Source organism: Amphiprion ocellaris, chromosome 10 (assembly GCF_022539595.1).
Source record: "Amphiprion ocellaris isolate individual 3 ecotype Okinawa chromosome 10, ASM2253959v1, whole genome shotgun sequence".
Taxonomy (NCBI): domain Eukaryota; kingdom Metazoa; phylum Chordata; class Actinopteri; family Pomacentridae; genus Amphiprion; species Amphiprion ocellaris.
The window spans coordinates 24,679,501-24,698,758 of record NC_072775.1 but is presented as its reverse complement, the minus strand read 5'-3'; the positions used below and the strand labels follow the sequence as shown (position 1 = coordinate 24,698,758).

The window sequence follows — 19,258 nt, the reverse complement described above, 5'->3', positions numbered from 1 at the left end:
TTTAGTCAGTGTGTTTATAACATAGAGATGCACTACAAAAACTAATCTTAACCACTATATTGAAGCCAAGATGACCCACTATAAGTATAAACAGCACCTGTTCAAGTCGTATTTGTCCATTGACGAGCTGGTAAACAATAGATTCCGAGAGGCTGGCATCTCTTAACAAGAAGGCCGTAAGAACTTCATCATCCTTCAGAATACCATCTATCTTCAGCCCACGGCCTAAACAGAAAATCATGAACAAAGATAATGAAAGGTCAGATCCCCCAAAAAACAATATTAACCCAACTGGTATTGAAATGCTCAAAGGAAATAATTTAGACCGAATAGCAGCAATTTGGTATTTCAGGTAGAGAATAGTGAGCAGGAGGAAATGTGATTGTACATATGTCCCTGTCAAAAGGTGAAGCTAATTTTGATGGGAGAAATATTGAGAATAATATTTCTTAGAAGTGCCTTCAGGCCCAGTTCTAAATCATTTCTTTGCATGTTAATGGAGAATAATGTAAATACCACCTGGAAATAATAGGTTAAACAGGAAAACTACTTTGAAGAGTTTATATTCCAAGATTCTGGATTATGTTTGTGTAGCTGTGATATGTTATAGAACAGCTATTGTTCTGTCTGGTTAGTTTAAGAATTACTAATAACTTATTCTCAACAATCTTTTTCTATTCAGATTACAGAGTTAAAAAACATGTTTTTTATGAAGTATTTTCCTCTCATGAGCAGTATGACTGTCTGACCATTTCCCACATTTGCCCTTTACCTGAAACCACAGATGGGTTATTGCGTAAAGTATCCATTAAGTTTGAGAAGGATGACATTTCTTGCCAAAGTCTTTGGAGGTGCTGGACCTCCGTTTCGTTGAGCAGAAGCTCCTGGACATCAACATAGAACCGTGCCAATCTAGAATAAACCAAAAAAAAATCAATTAGTTAAACTGAATTAAATGTTGGAAACAAATGATTTTAAACAAACCAAGCATTTACCAAGGTCCATCGAAGGTGAAGTGAGGTTTAGAAGTGCTGATTTTATGCTTACATTGAGTTGTTATAGTTGGACACTATGCCTGGGGACTCTCCTCGGGTTGGATGTCTGAAGCATGGGTTGTTGCTGTTGCAGATGATGCCCTGGATCCAGGGGAGAATCCCTGCTGACGGCATAGCCTTATTAGGGAAATGACCTGAAGAAACAGAGATTACACGGCGGGCATGTGAGGAATTGTGACGTCAATTTAAGTGTTTCCAAAAGGTTATCATGAATTATCTTTCCCATGAAAACAAATCCAGCTGATACAGGTTGTGATCTAGCTTCTTGTTGCTGATGGATCTTAGGAATTTGTTCTTACACTCATGTTGTTGGTACAGTGGGTTGGCCTTCCTCAGCCACACCAGACCAATGAATAACAACATTGGCCAGAAGATCTCCACCAGGAAGCGAATCTAGACAAAAACAGGTGAAACTGTCACATACAGCATATTGCCAGAACACAAGAAATGGTTGCACGATACAATGCAGGGGCCACAAAGCAAAGCCACCAAGTTTGAACATAAATACGTCAACTTTTTGTTAAGATTGCTGTCAGACTGATGCTAATACAAATTCTGAGGCTGTAGTTTGCAGTGTTGTGTTGGAGTGCATCATGCTGAACAGTTTATCTAAACTTTTGTCCATCTTCAATAGTTTTACCTTCTGTCTCTTGCGAAGAGTCCAATTTTTCCATAGCAACAGGCGGATTTGAGAGCCTGTCTTCATTGCTTTGCAGCTCAACCCCTAGAAGGGGTCATCAGACTGATAAACCTGCAGGTAACACAACTCTATTAGTGATGACATAAAGACACTCGACAAACTATATCACATTACTGGGGAACAGAAGGACTAAGGGTTTAGTACTTTGGTCTATATATATGGTTTTGAGAACACATGCCTAATCTTGGTCTAGGTGACTATTTTAATACCAGACTTGGACTTGACTTTCCCATGATTTTCTAAAACATTCGCAAAGATACAGTACCGTTCAAAAGTTTGGGGTCACCCACACAATTTCATCTTTTCCATGAAAACTTACACATTTATTCATGTTCTAACATAATTGCACAAGGGTTTTCTAATCATCAATGAGCCTTTCAACACCATTAGCTAACACAATGTAGCATTAGAACACAGGAGTGATGGTTGCTGGAAATGTTCCTCTGTACCTCTATGTAGATATTCCATTAAAAATCTGCCGTTTCCAGCTAAAATAGTCATTTACCACATTAACAATGTCTAGGCTGCATTTCTGATTCATTTGTTATCTTCATTGAAAAAAAGTTTTTCTTTCAAAAATAAGGGCATTCCTAAGTGACCCCAAACTTTTGAATGGTAGTGTATGTTTTACTTTTTCGATGCATTTCCACAATCTTATATTTAAAAAAAGCAACATATTTAAACTTCTACATATTGATACAACTGTCAATACTATTTCACTGTTCACAGCAAAAGTCATTAAAATAATTATTCCTCCATCAAGAAAGGTATGCAGACATTTATCATTGGCAATCTACTTTGTGCTCAATTTGAATTTGAACTGACCTTGCGTTAAACTTCACTGTACCTGGCTTTAGAATTTAAATTCTAACTAAAGTCGATTAAGGTGGTCGTGACAGACCATCCTTTAAACCACCTCTGGTAAAGCATACACCTTGTTGATGTGCTCCTGAGCATATCCCTACCAGTTTATTGTGTAGGCATATGAAGACAAAAAGTTTCCTCACTGGTACAATACAGGCTGGTATAATATTAAAACTACTACTAGCAAATACTAGCATTAAGACCTTATAACCTTGATGTCAAACTGTAAACCTGAATGATAAATAGAATTTGAACCTCCTCTGTCAGTCAGATTTATTCTGAAAGACAAATTCAATTTGGAAATACAAGGAAAAAACTAATGCCAATGGCATTTATGGGGTTATGTGCTGATGAAGCATCAGAGGATGTTGAACACAAGTAATTTTTTCAGAGTAACATGTCCAGTAGATTACTGCAGACTGTCAGACAGAGGATACAGGGACATAAACACTTGTATAGAAAAACAATGGGGGAACTGTAAGACTAAAACAGCAGAGTAAAGGCTATCATTATGTGTCTGACTTCTCTGAAATCCCCTCATTACTCAAACAGTAATTATACATGACAGAATTTCCTTGCACAATCTTAGCAGAAAAAACGTTAAAAAAAATAAAAAAAATTGTGGCTTACAAATATCGTCAAAAAACTACTGCATGAGTAAGTACTATATAAATATCAAAATCAATAAAAACATTTCAAAAGCATCCACACCTGTCATTTTTTTCTAGAATTTAAATACAGGAAAAACTAGCAACATACACCTGTCAGCTCTTACATGATCATCCAACACATTCAGTTTTATCAACAGAAAGACTTAAGTAATAAATTCTGATGCTTACCTCTTATAGAATAATAAAAAAGTCGAACATCATCTAGAAAAAGAGGTTCACAAACAAGCTGAAGTAATGGAAAACATTAAGCAAGGTAGAAGAGCTCCGTATGACTCCTAGCTGCCCACTCACTCTCCTCTGCCTGCAGGTCAGCAGCAGTCCTAAGCTGATTGCTCTAATCTCCCAGCTCAACATGGGCAGGCAGAAAAAAGACAACAGTCATCCATTTTGAGGCAGAATTAGGGGGATATCTGCGAAAAGGGAATGAAGATCCTGGTGGAGAGAAACACTGTCCCATACTGAAAGTGAGGTGTGTTTGTCAAAAGACACAACAGCAAGATTTACCTTCATAGTCATTATGCATCACTGTGGAAGAATGTCTTTCAGCTAAGAACCTATGAAAGAAACTACAATTTGGAGTTAATCATATAAGAACTAATCAGACTAACAGAGAAGAGGGTTTGTTTCGAGGTTTGTGTCGCATACGTCTGAAATGGCTCACTCCTCTGACCAGCTTGACGAGGTGGAAAAGGTGACACAGGTAATTAGGTGAGGAGAATATGAACTGTTCGCAGTAGCATGTTAAAACTGCTTGACCCTACTGTGGACTATATCTACACCAGGTTTAGCTCTGGACAAAAATATACAAAATACAGAAATAATAACAAATACAGAAAATATAACAAAAACAAGACAGGCTGAAAGACAAAATGCAGTTACAAGTAATACACCTAAACAATGAACAGAATGTAAATTTAGGCCTACAGCATTATAGGAAAAATCACAGATTTTCAGGCTAAAACTTTTCAAATGAGATATATATATATATATATATATATAAAAAAAATATTTTTTAAAATTTTTTAGCTTGTCTCTGTCTTCTAGCCATGCACATTAAATTTCCCTGAGTTTCAGGCTGTCAAGAGCAAAAAACAAGTAACCTGAAGAGTGCTCTGGAGAGTTAGCATTGAAATTTTTATCAGTATGTTCTCAAAATTAACAAACTAAATGACTAACTGATCAATAAAGAAAATCTCCAGCTCTGGTACTCAGCAGTCTCACTTTTCAAGTTACCCATTTCAACAAAGAAAAGCCAAAGATCAGAATAGTTACAAGGACACTGAACGTTTTGTAACAGTTATCATAAATAATACATACATCAGAAAAGAAATAACTGTTTAAAATAAAGTTTTAATTTGCAGCAAGAACTATTGCATGTCATTTTTGTTCTGCACAGTCACAATAATGCAATGACACAAAATTGTTGTGACAAGCATGGTGTATATATGAATGAATATAAAAAAAAATGTAAACAGATAAAAATGGTTTATATACTGAGAAAAGATGTACCAATTACACACAGGTTACCATGGACACATTAAAGGTAAAAATGTTGCGTTCTTTATAATTAACAACCTTGTGTAAAGACTACGTCCATCGATTTCCTGTGAAACAAAATATGAAATTAAACCAGTTTTAAAATTTAATGCAATGTAAAATTTACTTTGAAACAAATTAAACATCAAACAAGAAAAGTGATTGGCTTATAGTTCTTTACAGACAGAAATCCATTTTGTGGCTGGCAAATTTTCTTTGGCATAAAATCAAGACAATTCATGCATTTATTTATTCAAAAAAATAGGACAGTGTTTGCTTGCTTCGAATGCTCTCAGCAACCACTGTTGACACCACGACTTTAACATGTAAAAATGAATATATTAGTACTTATAACACTTTCATGGTTTCTTTTCACAGGACTACTTTTCCTTTCAGTCTTGGCTTTGTTGAGAAAACTGTTTGCCCCGGTATATACTATGGCACAGATACGTTAATATTTACAGACACTGAAAGCTTTTTGGTGTCAGACAAAATGAGCCTCTCTGTGTTCAAGCTCTTGCACCTTCCGAGGTCGCAGTCTTTGGTAGATGGGTTTCGTCTCACTCGGGCTGAGGTCGTCAGGGCTGCTAGGGGGTGGAGACTGGGAGGGTGAAAGGGTTGCAGAAGTCGAGACCCCGGGGTCAATTGCACTGTCAGTGGAATCCTGTGACCGGAGTCGTGTCTGTGTGGGGGTTGTAAGGGCAGGGGACGGGGAGACTACTTGGGCATGGTTGGTGGGGGCAAGTGAGGAGGTGCTAGTGGTGGTGGTGATAGTGGTTACTGTAGTAGTCCAGTTTGGAAGTGTCCTGGCTCTGCTAATAATGGAAACAGGGGGCTTGTAGAAAGTTCCAGGAGGAGGTTGCAGAGTCCTTGGCGCCCTGAGAGTTAGTAGAAAGTTTGGTGAGTTGCTGTTCTCACTAACTGAATTTTCTGTGTCATTTTCCCTTTTAGAAGTCCAAAGAGGCTTGACTGGCATTGTGTAGGCATTTCTGGAGAACATGGTGGTAACACTACTCGTGGTAGAGACCACAGAGGCAGTGGTTACAGTTGGGCCAGCAGTGACAGGGATTGTTGCCTTTACAGGCTGTACTCCAGAGCTGGTAGATGGCAGGTTGGCTACTATCATAGCAGTCCTGGGTGTAACATCATAGTGCTTGTACTTCCTGTCCCACGTTCTCCGCTGCATAGTCTGAGTGTCAATAAAAGGAGTGATGTAGTAGGTGCTAACCCTGGATGAACCACTCTGGCGAGCTTTCTCTGGCTCTGGAATCTCCTGTATAGTTTTAGTGATAGTGTCCCGCTCAACAAAGCCTGCATCAACATTATCCGCAGTGTTTTGATTATTTCTCTTATTGATCTGAGCAGGGGTGGGCAGGCGTTCCAGAGGCATGCTGATTGGTCGAGATACATGTCTGGTGCGCTGGGTGCGTAGCTGAACCTTTGGTGCCGTGACGGTGCTGGGACGGCCAAACACTAGGTTTGATCTTTGAACCTCTCCACTAGAAGTTGGGATTCCATTAAGTCTGTCCAAGGCAGAGACCTCTGTTCTGTCTCTTCCTGGTTGGACCTTCTGCATCTCGTCCAGGATGTGTGAGGATGGGATTACTGATGAGTATCTTTTGTACACTTTGGCACTCTGAAAGGGGCATAATTAACAGATCAGATTACAAATGCAGCATTAGTAAAAACTAAACTCCCACTGTATTTTATCTAGCACCAGGAACCAGATTATCAACTAGATGTAGGCGGTTGTGTCATATTTCCCCAGATTTAAAATCACTTTACTATTTAACCATTTAGTTTCGAATACATTCAGAAAAAATATTAATTATGTGCAAGGGCATCCATGGTCTGGCTCCATATTATATTAAAACTTTGAAACCTAGGCTGGCCCATGAGGTCAGCTAATAAAAAACTTAGCTGATTCCACCGACCACACTGAAAACCAGGCATGAGCATGCATTTTTAGTTACAACCCCTCGACTTTGCCACAGTCAGCAAAAGATTGGCAGACTCCAACAGCAGGTTTGGTTTGAGCAGGGAACTCATTTTTCTTTATCAATTCTGTGAATTCTTTAACATTTTTAAACAGTACATCATGGCACGGGTTCGTCAACAGTACTTTTTACCAAATGTAAGATATAATAGTTGTCAGTAACTTCACACATCTCTTACTTTGTGTATAGTTTAAATGTGAGGCTGAAGATTATCTCACTTAACTGCTCATACTCCAGTACAGTCACATTCTGAACAATACGACTCAAATGCCACTCACTTCTTTGATGTCCATCAGGGAGGTAGAGTGTCTGCCAAGCTGTCTCACCTTCTCTTGTGGAGGGAGTTTGGGGGATGCCTGGCCAGTGGTGGACATGTCGCAAACAGGTGGAGGAGACACATCAAAGACTGTCTGGAAGTTTCGCACCAGCAGCTCCACCATCAGTGCCTGGTAGGGGTAGTCCACCAGGGAGGACAGGGACACTTCGGCATCCGTCTGTCGTGGCTTCACCAGTGTGGGGCCAAATATAATGCCAAGGTTACTTGCAGTCATCTTGTTCTCCTCTGCCTGTTCAGTGACTCTGTGGTAGGAAGAGCAATAATGAGAGTTAATCTCTTTTTTGGGTATTGTTCAAGTATCTTGGTCTGGGTTTTGAGAAATGCTACACCGAGTCATAATTAGAGACAGAGAGCAGAAGTGGCCAATATATAAAATCAAAACTTGGTCAAAGGGTGTTGCCCAAAAAAAGGTGTAAGCAAAGGTTTTACTGAGCCACCTTTGATGGCAAGAGTGTTTAAATAAATATTTACCCTGCTTCAGGAAGCTATTAACTAATGTAATGTCATTTTCTGTGATGTAATGGTTTAAAAGCCTACAATTACTCTCACCAATTAAGTAAACGAATACTTGTAATTTATAGGCTAAGAATGTGTGAGATATAAATGTAAAATGACCTAGGTAGATAATTTTTTTCACAGATATTGGCACTGCTGTTAGATTTGAAAATCTGTTAAATAAGGCAATGAACAGAGGATAAGTTTTATGTTCTTATGTTCTGGTGCTTCCTCTGCGATATAAGGAGGTCTCTTTTTCCCTTTGTGTGTTATAAGGAAGTTTGTATGTGTAACGAGTACCTCTACAATGATATAGTCCAGCATTTTAGTTTAGAGCTCTTACCTGTTTAGATGTGCAATAAGGTAGCGCAGAGTCCTGTAGTTGGCTGCAGGCAGCTGGCAGAGTAGGTCTCTGATCTTAAAAATGACTCTGGTCAAATGGATGCTTGGTCCACCGTTCTCCCCTGGCTGGCTGCTGTGAGGTTTATCAGCCTCCTCCACAATCACCCTCTGGCACTCTTTGGCCAAGCCGATGATGTCATTGTAGAATCGATATTGGATCAATGGCTCTGGTAACTGAGCAAAACAGCAATGTTTTATGTCCTTACCAGTAGAAAATGCTGTATAAAGATGCAAACTGATTAAAATGTTCAATTCAATCAGGTACAATTACATAAGAGTAAAACTTAAGATCAGTTTAACTTAGCATTGATTCAATGTACTTGTGCAGTACTACATACCACAATATGTAGATCTTACACACTAACTGTCAATAACCTTCTGATTTCTAAGTTAGAATTTAAGACCCACCTGTCTCAGGTAGAGTTTGAGGACATTGCTGATGTCGTGAGGTGAGAGGTCAGACAGCTCAACCAAGTCCTTTCCATTTTCAAATGCCTGACAGAGCTTCTCCACGCGTGATTTGGCACCATTCACACGATAAATTCCCTGTGAGAATAAAAGAAGGAAATAGTCCAGGATATCTTCAACATAACAGAATGACAGAAAAATATATATATAAACCCCAACTATGGTATTTAAGGTAATATAATAATTTTCATAGCTTCAAAACAACTGCAAAACAAGATATCATATAATGAATATGAACAACTCCACTAGATGAATCCTAAAAAAATACCTACTTTGATGTTGAGGGCTCGACTCTCAATCTCAGATGTGCACTTCTTTATTATAAAGGGGATACCATCTGAGCTGTTTTTTGCTGCTTGGGCAAAGTCGATACCAAACAGGTGTAGTCTGCCTTGTAGCTTTTTGTGACCACACTGGATAGCAAGTGTCTCCAGACACTTCTTATGGCAGGCCAGGGAGCACTGGCAAATGCAAGGACAGTGAATGTTCAACAAAGAAATACAAAGTGGCAGATTTCTTCATACTTGTTTTTGCTGTCTCAAACAATTATAAGCCTTTAATGCTTTATTAATAAGTATTACACAACACCGTTATCATTTCTACAGCTAATGAAAGAGTATGTAATATACCTCCTCACACTCCGCTCCGTGGAAAACGACCAGGCTGTCACACTCTCTGCACTTAGACGGAGCTCGTAGTTTTCTTAGCTTATGGGTTTGTGCAGCTTTGGACATTTGGGCATTTCTGAAGGGTCCAGGAGAACTGGCTGTCTCTGTCACCATTTCTGCCAGACCTAAAAAGAAAATTACACATTTGAGCAGTTAATAAGGACAGTAACAAACTAGACAAGTGACATCATGCTGAGTGAATATTAGTAGGGACACTGACGAGCAGCAAAAGTTCAGCATTGGTGTTAAGAAATGTTACATAATTTTACTCGGCTCACTTTACAACATAAAGTGTAGCTTGAGCTAGTTTTCTTTTTGTTTTATTTACACATTCACGTACATAATTCACAGCCCAATTCAGAAAATTCAGAAGTGTGACGAAGTTGTGAAAAAAAAGAACAAAAAAACCATTTGATACTTAGGATAAAACAAACAGAATGGGCTGTCAAGTATTTTATGCATAAATTGACTAGTCCTAGTCATGTAGTTTCGAATTCAAAATTATATTATATGTCAAATATATGCATACATGTCTGTTCAGCTACTTCAATTCTCTATAAGAGCATAAACATATTGACTGGGAGAGCCCAACACAGATACAGGAAGTGTAATGTAAGACCATACACCAAGACTAACATGATCAACAACAATCCACAACAGACACAGACTACTACTATAATGCTATGTATTATGCATGACACTGTTGAAATCAAAAGTGTCAGACTATTTCTCCTTCCTTTCCTGAAGTTACCTGTCACATAAATGGATACATTGGCTAGCTTTGTTACTGTAGACACAAGCACAAAATTTTCACACACGAGGATACACCTGCCTGAGCTGAAAAGTATACACAAAGCACAGTTACAAAGACAAAGACAAAACAAACACAAACAGACACTCACCATTGTCTGAGGGGGATGGTGGCTCCCTCTCATCCAAATCATCAGCAGAGGACATGGTTCCAGTGGAAGGAGTTCTGGGCAACCTTCGCTTGAAGTCACCTGCACAAAAAAATTCAAATTGAAGTCTTGCTAAATTCAGTGTTAAATATTCTATAGCTTTACATTGTGGCAAGGGGTTTCATAAGTCCACTAAGATGAGAGAGGAGTTGCCCAGTATGCAGTGAGGAAATTACATTAAAGGATTATCGCAATAAAACATCCATACATGATGATCAGAGTTGTGCAACTTTAACTTTGTCTCTTCTTCTCACTTAAATATCATAAATGTCTTTTTCCAAAATTATTTATTGAGCTCATCTGCACAAATGTTTCAGTTCCCCGCCTCATGTCTTCATAATTTTTATGTGTGAATACCGTAAAGACCTTTTCTAAATTTACAAAAGAGTTTCATGTAAAATCCTCTTACCTGGACTGGCAGTAGGGGAGTCCATAGACCTTGACTCACTGCTGCCTCCAGCACTCTCTGAGTCACTACACATCCCACCCTGGCTCCCCTGACTACTAGAGGCCCAGGATCTCAGTGGAGCTTGGCTTCTCAGTGCTGTATAAACACACACAGGCTACTGGTCACACAAAGACTGAATAACAACAGAGTAATGCAGCTAAATGACATGATACTGTTAGCATCAGTTTCAGTTATTTATAGAAACAAGCAGCCACAAAGATATTCCAGCCTTGTGATGAGTAACCAGTACACAACTCCAGCTGTTCTGACTTTAGTCCTGAAAACATTTCCATGACTCAGAACACAGGTTAAGTCCCTGAGTGGCTCATACAAAAACATAGGTATGTTTGGAGGCTTCATGAACCCACAGACTGCTGTGAGTCATCCAATCTCCAGCAGCAGTACCAATCATTCTGGGCTTTTTTCTAAGCTAGCACATCCTGACACTCACATGTGAGTTAGAATATGTACCTTGTATGTCTGTGCTGCTGATGGACCTTCGCTCACCAATCTTTGCAGGTCGATGTGGAGGATTGTCCACTTCATCTCCACTCAACACGTCACAGGAGGTGATTGATGCCTGCGACAGGTTGCCATGGGAGGAATGAGTGCTGCCCACTGACCTTTTATTGAACACAAACCTAGAAAAATGTAGTCAACATTCACAGTTTTGTGTAAATTTAAGATTTATATTGCCTCATAGTTCAGTTTCACTATAGTGCGAAGTGTGTATCTGTTGGGGTTTGACAGGACTGTTGATCAACACCAGTCACTCAATCATTACTTCAACAGGAATTTAAATTTTTGGCTTTCAATTTCTGGTAAACATGTAGTAGCAAGAGCACAAGCAGTCTTATGAAAAAAATAACATACTGATATTATTATGATATTTCACTCCACTATATGTATTTTACAGTTTGTGTCTCTAAGGTCTCTGCAATATTTATCCAATTCATTATTCCATGATAAAAAAAAAAAAAAAAAAAGCTTTCTGTCCATTAAAGACCTCTCACTGAAGAGATACACACATGCTTCCATTGATTTGTTATGATTAATAATCACGGCTTTTTCAGAAGTCAGTTGCCCTATAGTCAAGACTGAAAGAGAAGACTAAGAACAGGAACAGAAACTGAAATCAGCCTCTGCAGCAGACTGCTAAAACATGAACTGTGATGTTAAAAATGTCTGTGACTTCACAATAATGAGGTAGAAACTTGGCTTAGGTACTTTATTTATATTCTAGCCACAAAGACATTTTTCAGCATGAATTTGCTCTTTACTGGAACTATTAGTGCTACAACATCACTTATCTTACTATTAAGATATAACAATAAAACTGAAGTTATGAAGTATTGCTTATTTTCTTAGTGATAAAGAGCATGTGTGTGAGAAGCTGATTCTGACACAGCTATGACCACTTAAATACAGTGTTAGGAAAAACTCCAAACCAGAGCACAACTCTCACGCTTGCAATCTTTCCCGTTGCATTCAGCCTGCGCCACAGAGATTTCCTGAGGAAGGGCAAAAAATTCAACACACGTTCGGTCTCCTCTAGATTCTCCCCCTCTCTCTCTCTCTCCCTCCCACTCTGACTCACTGCTGAGTCCCTTGCTGAAAGAAGAAGTGTGCAACTTTGAAAAGGGTGGGAACAACTAAAAAGAGATTTTAAAACACTGTACTATACAACTGAAGTATCTTCCCAAAATCCCCCTATAACTACTACTGCAACAACAAAAATACAAGTTTTTGTGTCAAGTATGTTTTAGTTAACACTGTCATATTATGTCAGCTTGTTCAACAATCTACCTTGTGATGACTAATTTTAAACTATGAACCAATAATCAAAAACTGAGGAGCCTTGACTCTGAACATGTTAGTTTCATGTTTCGCATAGTAATTTTAAAGCCACCAAGTATCCTTCCTGGTTGACTGAAAATTCAGGAACTGTTTCCAGAAGGTGAGTGTGCATTCATAGTCTCTGATACCTTGTATTGTCAGAAGAGATGGAGTCTGACTGAAGGTACTCTTTAGGTAGATTTTTGGGCAGGCTACGGACAAACTCAGCATAGCATTCGCCTGGGTAATACAACTTGGCACTCTCACTCAGGGCTTGGTAGTGGGCAGGTAATGACACAGTCTGCGCCTGCTGCATCTGAAACCAGTTCACGGTCACCTAAAAAAAATACAAACAGATTGTTTAATAAAACTGAATGGCTGAGTCAGCAAATGACTCACTGACTGCCTAAATGATTGAAAAAGTAAATCAGCAAATGAGTACTCTAGTGATTGGAAATAGATTAAAAAATATTAAATAGCAAACATCCTTGCATGTGCTATAGCTTCCGTTCTCCCCATTCAATACTTCAGAACCAATAAGAAGAATATCCAAACATTGACCATATTCATATATATGAGAATCTGATCAAGCAGTGACATCAAATCTGATTTCACGACTCAGTCCTCTAGGCATAGTTTGGTTAACCACTCCCATCATTAAATTTTCTAGCTGAAATCTTGTAAAATGTAGGAAAAAATGCTTTTGTCCAAAACTTGCCAAACACAAGAAGCACAGAACATAGTACAAATATCACTTCAGCCCAACACCAGTCAATTTGGATTTTAAACATTTCCTGTACATTCACATGGATTATGGAAGATTTTAAATATCAACAATTTATATCACGTTACCATTTCAATCACTCAAAAAGTTTAAAAATGTGCTGTTATTCTGAGTAAGTTGCTATAATAAAGGTCCCTCTAGTCAAATTAAAAGTAAAAACAAATTTTTGCGTGTTTCAATTTTTGCTTCTGGAACTACAAATTTGTTTCCAATTGTACTGTACATTGTACCTAAGACATAGGTATTATATTCCTCTCTCAGTTGAATGGTTTGTTAGCTGACTAAAGAAATTATATACTGTCTCTCACAGCTTTGAGGGTGAGGTCACACTGGAAGACCATCTCTCGAATCTGACTGAGGATGGTACTCTTAGCGTTGGCCAGATCCATTCTTCTGACGCCTGCGTCAGCCATACAGCTTTGGTACTGGTCCTGGGCCTCCTCCGCCTTCCCAAAACAATGGAAGCATTAGGATATGAAAGCATTGCTATATTGTGCAGGAATTCATTCTTCACAACAAATAACCAGTGCCACCAAACAGTGACACAAATTATTTTCCTGGTTTTTCTTTTCTGCCGCTCACCTTCTGCAGAGCCTCCTCTTCTAGCCTCCTCTTCTTCTCTAGCTGTTTGTTCCCGGCAGTAGATTGCTCCTCCTGGGAGCGGTTTGTGGATGACTGAGCCTTCTGGTACTCCTCTCTCCGCTGGGCCTTCAGTGCTCGAGCCTTACGCAAGGTTGCATCTGTCTCTTGCTGCCAACACCACACAGATTAGCCTCATAGCCCATGTGATTAAAATGTGACATAAAACTGAAGACAAAATAATTAGCCCCACTATGAGATTTTAAGTTTTTTTCAAAATTTTCCCAAGTCGCTTTGTCTTCCAATATGACAACGACCCAAAACATACATCGCTCCTGGTGAAGAACTGCCTCCAGAAGACCAAAGTGAACGTTACTGACTGGGCTATACAAAGCCCTGGCTTGAATCTCATTAAAATCTGTAGGGTCAACTGAAGACCAGGATCCATGCCAGAAGACCATCAAATCTGGAGGAGCTTGAGAGATTTGCCAAAGAAAAATGGTCTGGAATTCCTCAGCAGACGTGTCAGAGACTTGTTACAAACTACAACAAACGACTGCAAGCTGCTCTCCAGCAAAAAGGAAACACAACTTGACTATTAGCATCAGGGGGGCTAATAATTTTGACCCTGGTAGTTTTTGCTTTTTGTGGAATAATTTTGTTTCTGTGCGCAAAGTAAAATAATGTAAGCATCCAAAATACAACTAAGATGTTTGGACAAGTTGTGTTAAAAATTCTTTTATCTGTTTAACAGTACTTGGGAAACTTTGAGAAAAAAAACCTAACATTTTATAGGAGGGGCTAATAATTTTTTCTTCAACTGTAATGTGTGCAACAGTCATCTTAAGTGCAATCAGATACACCTTTGAGGAATACACAGTAAAGTTTGTTAACAGCTAACATTGAGAAAAAGTGACTGTTATTAATGTGTCTTAAAACCATTCAGAAGATTCATTCCTATATATCACCAATGATGAAAATTAATTTATTTTGTGTTTTTTTTTCAGATTGTACGTCATGATTCTCACTATGCTGATTATGTGTAATATTTTACATATTTGACAGTCTCCTGGCTGGATGGCAACATAGCAAGATTTACTATGAAAGACTGATTAGTTTCAACTACTGAAAAGGTACTGGTAACATTGGGAACTTTTTACATACCATTTTCTTTTGCTCCCTCTGCCACTGTTCCTTGATGTCTTTCCTCAACTTGTCGAGTTCATTCTTGCGGGCCAGAAGAGGCTGAGAAAAAAATGGAAGGTCAGCAATTATCTTGAGGTACTTCAAATGAGACCTTTTTGAAAGTAATTCTCAAAACGCTTAACATTAAAGACAAGACGCTAACAAGGACTTAACTATATTAGCATCTGTATTGCAATCAGCAGGTACTTGGCTTGGCTTGAGGCCTTCAAGGAAACCACAGAACTCTGTCTGGCTCCAAATATTTTTGACAAGGTCTTGGGCGTGTGCAAATTCACATACAGTAAATGGAGTAGATTATTAATTTGACTGTGGCTTCATCATGGTTGTTTAACCTCTTGCATATTATACATCTAAGCAAAGAACAACAGTATTTGAATAGGTTTATGTGACATGTTGAAATGACCAAGCAACAAAAGTTTTTCAGTTTCTTATGTTAGCCACAGTCTACTTCATCTTGTTACTCTTACCTGTACGAATTTATTGGCCTGAAGAGCAACTGCAGTTTGAATAAGCTGCTGGTTGTATTCAATGTCGTTCTTGAACGTAGAAACGTAGATATCACTGAATGGCATGTAGGCCTTAAACAAATGTAATGAGGGAATTCATGTTTGGTTAATTTCTCAACAAAAATGACCTTTTCTAAGGATATAAAGTAACATTTCCATAATAATGACAGATACTCGAAAAAAAGAGTTTTTGTTGTTACCTGTTGACTGGCCAGTGCCTTTGCAGACTCTGCCATTTTGGCATAGCTTTTAGCATACTCAATATCTGAAATAGAAGGAAAAAAAATGTACAGAAGGATACGGAACTATTTATGTCGGTAATCAGTGTGAAGTGATGAGTTTGAATAAGAGCACAATGCTTGCCCCAAACAAACACTCATTCATCACAGTACACACTATTATATCACACATATATTACACTGAACAAAATTAAGTCACTATAAATGAAAGTAATAGTAAAAAAAAAAGTTTCAGCAAAGGAATTTCAAAATTAATACAGATTCTTGCGGAGTTTCAGTAGCCCTCTACAGCAATATGTGCTTGTTAATACAATCAGTTAAGTTTATGCATACTTATAGTGTGCTGGGTATATTCATAATATAACATAGGTAGTGCTGTGAAAAAATATACAGAAATCATCTTCCATTTTTGCATATTTGTCACTTGTAAATGTTTCAGATCATCAAACTAATTTTAATATAGACAAAGACAAACCAAGAAAACATGTAGTTTTTAGATGATGATTTTAATTTTTGAAGGAATTTGCTGTCCAATCCCTTTTGTTCTATGTGAAAAGTAACTTCCCCCTTAACTACCAATCTACCAAATGACCAAATTCATTTGGCAGTTGGGTTCAATTTCAATTTCCGGGTTACAAAGTAATCGCTCTTAAACTCCAGAAAACCACAGTGAGATACATTATCCATAAATGGTGAATCTTCCCAGCAGTGGCTGACCTACCAACATTTCTTCAAGAGCTTGTTGAAATCTCATCCTGCAGGTCATAAAAGAACCCAGACAAACCTTAAAAGACTTGCAGGCTTCACTTGCCTCAGTTAATGTCTGTCTACATGAGTACAAAATAAGGAAGACACCTGGAGAGAATGGCATCCGTGGTAGAGTTGCAAGATGCAAACCACTCCTGACCAAAAAGAACATAAAAATTTGTCTGGCATTTACAAAGAAATATCTGGATGAGCCCCAAGACTTTTGGGATATCATCCTGTGGACTGATGAGTCAAAGGTGGAACTTTAGGAAGACATGGGTCCATTACAGCTGGCGTAAAGCTAATACTGCATTCCACAAGAAGAACCTGATACCAACAGTGAAACACGGTGGTGGTAGTGTGACGGTTAGGGGCTGTTTTACTTCCACAGGAACTGAATGATTTGTCATAATTGATGGAGCCATGAATTCTGCTCTCTATCAGAAAATCCTCCTAAAGGTCAGGTACAAATAATTCATGCAGTATGACAATGACCCAAAGCACACAATCAAGTCCATGTCTGAGTGGCTCAAAAAGAATAAAATTTAGGTTTTGGTGTGGCCAAGTCAAAGTCCATACTTCAGTCCAATTAAGATGCTGTGGAAAGATCTTAAAAGGGCAGTTCATGCTTGTAAACTATCTAATGCAACCGAATTAAAACTATTCTGCAGAGAAGAGCGGATCAAAACTCCACCATGGCGATGTAAAACACTGATCACAAGCTGTGACCAAAACATTTAAATGCAATTGCTGCTACCAAGGGTGGCCCAACCAGTTATTAGTTATTAGGGGAAATTACTATTTCACAGGGATGATACAAGTTTTCAATAAATCTTTAATAAATCGTCAATTAAAAACTGCATTTTGTGTTTTGTGGGTTAACTATTAATAAATAGAGACATTAGTTTGATGATCTAGAACTGATAAGTGTGAGAAATATGCAAAAAATAGAGCATTTCTGATAGGATTTCAAATACATTTTTCACGGCACTGTATGTAGGTAAAAGCATTCTCCACATTTTAATTATGTGTTTCTTCAGATTAAATCAACCAGCTCTCATTCAACCCAGACTGGAATAAATTACTTTCTTCAAGAACATACTGCCAAGACAAAATGAACTATCCACAAACAAAATCCACATCATGATTCAGAAGTCAAGACACAAAATGTTAGTTCATCCCTGGCTCAAGCTTACATTCTATCTGGTAAAACGTCCTAATGCAGTAGTCCCCTGTTTGCAACCAAGTGAGGTGTCGCTAAAGGCAATGTCTCACCCATGGCTAGCCGTTTCTCCATCCAGGCCAGAAGGTCTTTAATGTACTTGGACCAGGCCTTGGCATAAAGTAGAGCAGACTCCACCCCACTGTCATTCTTCAACAGGGTCAAGTCAACTTCTTCCTCCCGTGACAGTGACACCTCTTGGCCTGTCAGGTCAGCAGAGGAGACACAATTACCAAACAGGTAATATGACCAAATGATCCCTTTGCTGGATTGATATATCTCAGCTCTATCATTCCATCAGATGTGTGGGAAGCGAATGTAACAAACAACGAGGTCAGGGAAGTTTTCATTGCAGGAGGATATACAAGTGCCCAGTATCTTTCTAATGCCAATATTTTCTTTTTACTGTACAACCTCTCCTAGCCACCCACCATCTGATTCAAGACAAACCTCGTGTGTTTCCATTGGCAGATGGAACTACTCTTCACCAAGCAAGGAATGTCAGATATGTGGACAGGGAGGGGAAACAGGCAACTAGTATGAAAAAAGCAGCAGAAATAACAGGGGTGGAAGTAGAGGTTTAAGGCGGGTCTACCTCAGGCATTCAAGAGTCCAAAGCCTAAGTCACTAAGCTAACTCACAACCTTGACACTCTAGTTTTAACCTGGGTGGCAAAGCAACCATTAAAAACTTATTTTTTTTAAAAAGCCATTAATATTTCAGAGTGAATTTATTTTACTCATACATTAACATCGGAGATAAATGACAGGATATGAATACCACTTACCCACAAGATCATTTTTCCCTGAAACATATTCCTCGGGATCCACAAAGAGGTTGTCGAAAGACTGTGAAAAAGACATTTCAGATTATAAGGAGGGAATAGCAAATATCCAATCAAAGTCAGACATCAGAAGCAGCTAGGCTTTCAACACCCCAATTAAGTACAGTCTTTGAAGCTTTTTTTAAACAGGGGTGTGGTAAAATTGCTGCTGTAAGTGCACCCTTTTGTAAGCTGTCATGTTCCTAAATAAAGCCTTGACAAAAAAAATATCTGGCCTAAAAGCTGGGAAAAGAAAAATGGCATCTCACCCTGCTTCTCCTGGTGTGGGTGATCCCCAACTCTGAGCTGCTGTCCACATCTCCCATAAGGAAGTCAGAGACTCTGAGGGGTATATATTATATAAGTACAGCTTGATATGGTCAAACAAGGGTGGATTCAAAACCAAAAAGCAAACCTACTATCCTATGTAGATATAGGAGAACACAAGATAATGATAGGTTAAACAAGAGTAACAAGCTATAGTCTGCTGTCTAAAATTAGCTTAACTTTTTTGGTTGTTACACAGTAAAGTCATAGAAGTCTAGTGGTGTTGAAAAGGAAAAAACAAGCATTTCACTCACACATTGCCGAATGTAAATGCCAAAGTGTCAATGGATGTGTGTATCTCGCCAAATATAGCGTTTCTGCTTTCTGGGTTCACTTCTTTGAAGTTAATGCCTGTTAAGATGATAAAGTAGACAAGAACTTTAGAATAA

The 19,258-nt window shown here is 38.5% G+C and overlaps 2 protein-coding genes across 6 annotated transcripts in view; both read right to left on the bottom strand.

Moving 5' to 3' along the window:
- Nucleotides 1–4,331, bottom strand: part of LOC111563595 (retinal-specific phospholipid-transporting ATPase ABCA4-like) — a 59,844-nt gene extending 55,513 nt beyond the window's left edge. The window contains exons 1-6 of one of the 2 annotated variants that reach the window (XM_055014387.1): nucleotides 3,459–4,331; nucleotides 1,696–1,806; nucleotides 1,355–1,448; nucleotides 1,048–1,189; nucleotides 773–912; nucleotides 98–225 (exon numbers count right to left, since the gene is read on the bottom strand). In XM_055014387.1, coding sequence (XP_054870362.1) covers nucleotides 98–225; nucleotides 773–912; nucleotides 1,048–1,189; nucleotides 1,355–1,448; nucleotides 1,696–1,761 — 570 coding nt within the window. In that variant the 5' untranslated portion in view covers nucleotides 1,762–1,806; nucleotides 3,459–4,331. The remainder of the gene's footprint in view (nucleotides 1–97; nucleotides 226–772; nucleotides 913–1,047; nucleotides 1,190–1,354; nucleotides 1,449–1,695; nucleotides 1,807–3,458) is intronic. The other variant, XM_055014388.1, reaches the window with a different exon arrangement.
- Nucleotides 4,332–4,620: 289 nt separating this feature from the next.
- The window catches only part of LOC111576976 (rho GTPase-activating protein 29-like), a 37,231-nt gene continuing 22,593 nt past the window's right edge, over nucleotides 4,621–19,258 (bottom strand). For 2 of the 4 annotated variants that reach the window (XM_023282995.3, XM_023282999.3), the window contains 19 exons: nucleotides 19,124–19,220; nucleotides 18,812–18,884; nucleotides 18,507–18,567; nucleotides 17,773–17,922; nucleotides 15,712–15,776; nucleotides 15,473–15,583; nucleotides 14,964–15,044; nucleotides 13,803–13,970; nucleotides 13,529–13,666; nucleotides 12,586–12,773; nucleotides 11,072–11,241; nucleotides 10,562–10,696; nucleotides 10,096–10,194; nucleotides 9,155–9,318; nucleotides 8,798–8,986; nucleotides 8,466–8,603; nucleotides 7,999–8,231; nucleotides 7,102–7,402; nucleotides 4,621–6,462 (listed from right to left, as the gene is read on the bottom strand). In XM_023282995.3, coding sequence (XP_023138763.2) covers nucleotides 5,311–6,462; nucleotides 7,102–7,402; nucleotides 7,999–8,231; nucleotides 8,466–8,603; nucleotides 8,798–8,986; nucleotides 9,155–9,318; nucleotides 10,096–10,194; nucleotides 10,562–10,696; nucleotides 11,072–11,241; nucleotides 12,586–12,773; nucleotides 13,529–13,666; nucleotides 13,803–13,970; nucleotides 14,964–15,044; nucleotides 15,473–15,583; nucleotides 15,712–15,776; nucleotides 17,773–17,922; nucleotides 18,507–18,567; nucleotides 18,812–18,884; nucleotides 19,124–19,220 — 3,713 coding nt within the window. In that variant the 3' untranslated portion in view covers nucleotides 4,621–5,310. The remainder of the gene's footprint in view (nucleotides 6,463–7,101; nucleotides 7,403–7,998; nucleotides 8,232–8,465; nucleotides 8,604–8,797; nucleotides 8,987–9,154; nucleotides 9,319–10,095; nucleotides 10,195–10,561; nucleotides 10,697–11,071; nucleotides 11,242–12,585; nucleotides 12,774–13,528; nucleotides 13,667–13,802; nucleotides 13,971–14,963; nucleotides 15,045–15,472; nucleotides 15,584–15,711; nucleotides 15,777–17,772; nucleotides 17,923–18,506; nucleotides 18,568–18,811; nucleotides 18,885–19,123; nucleotides 19,221–19,258) is intronic. The other 2 variants (XM_023282998.3, XM_023282997.3) reach the window with 2 other exon arrangements.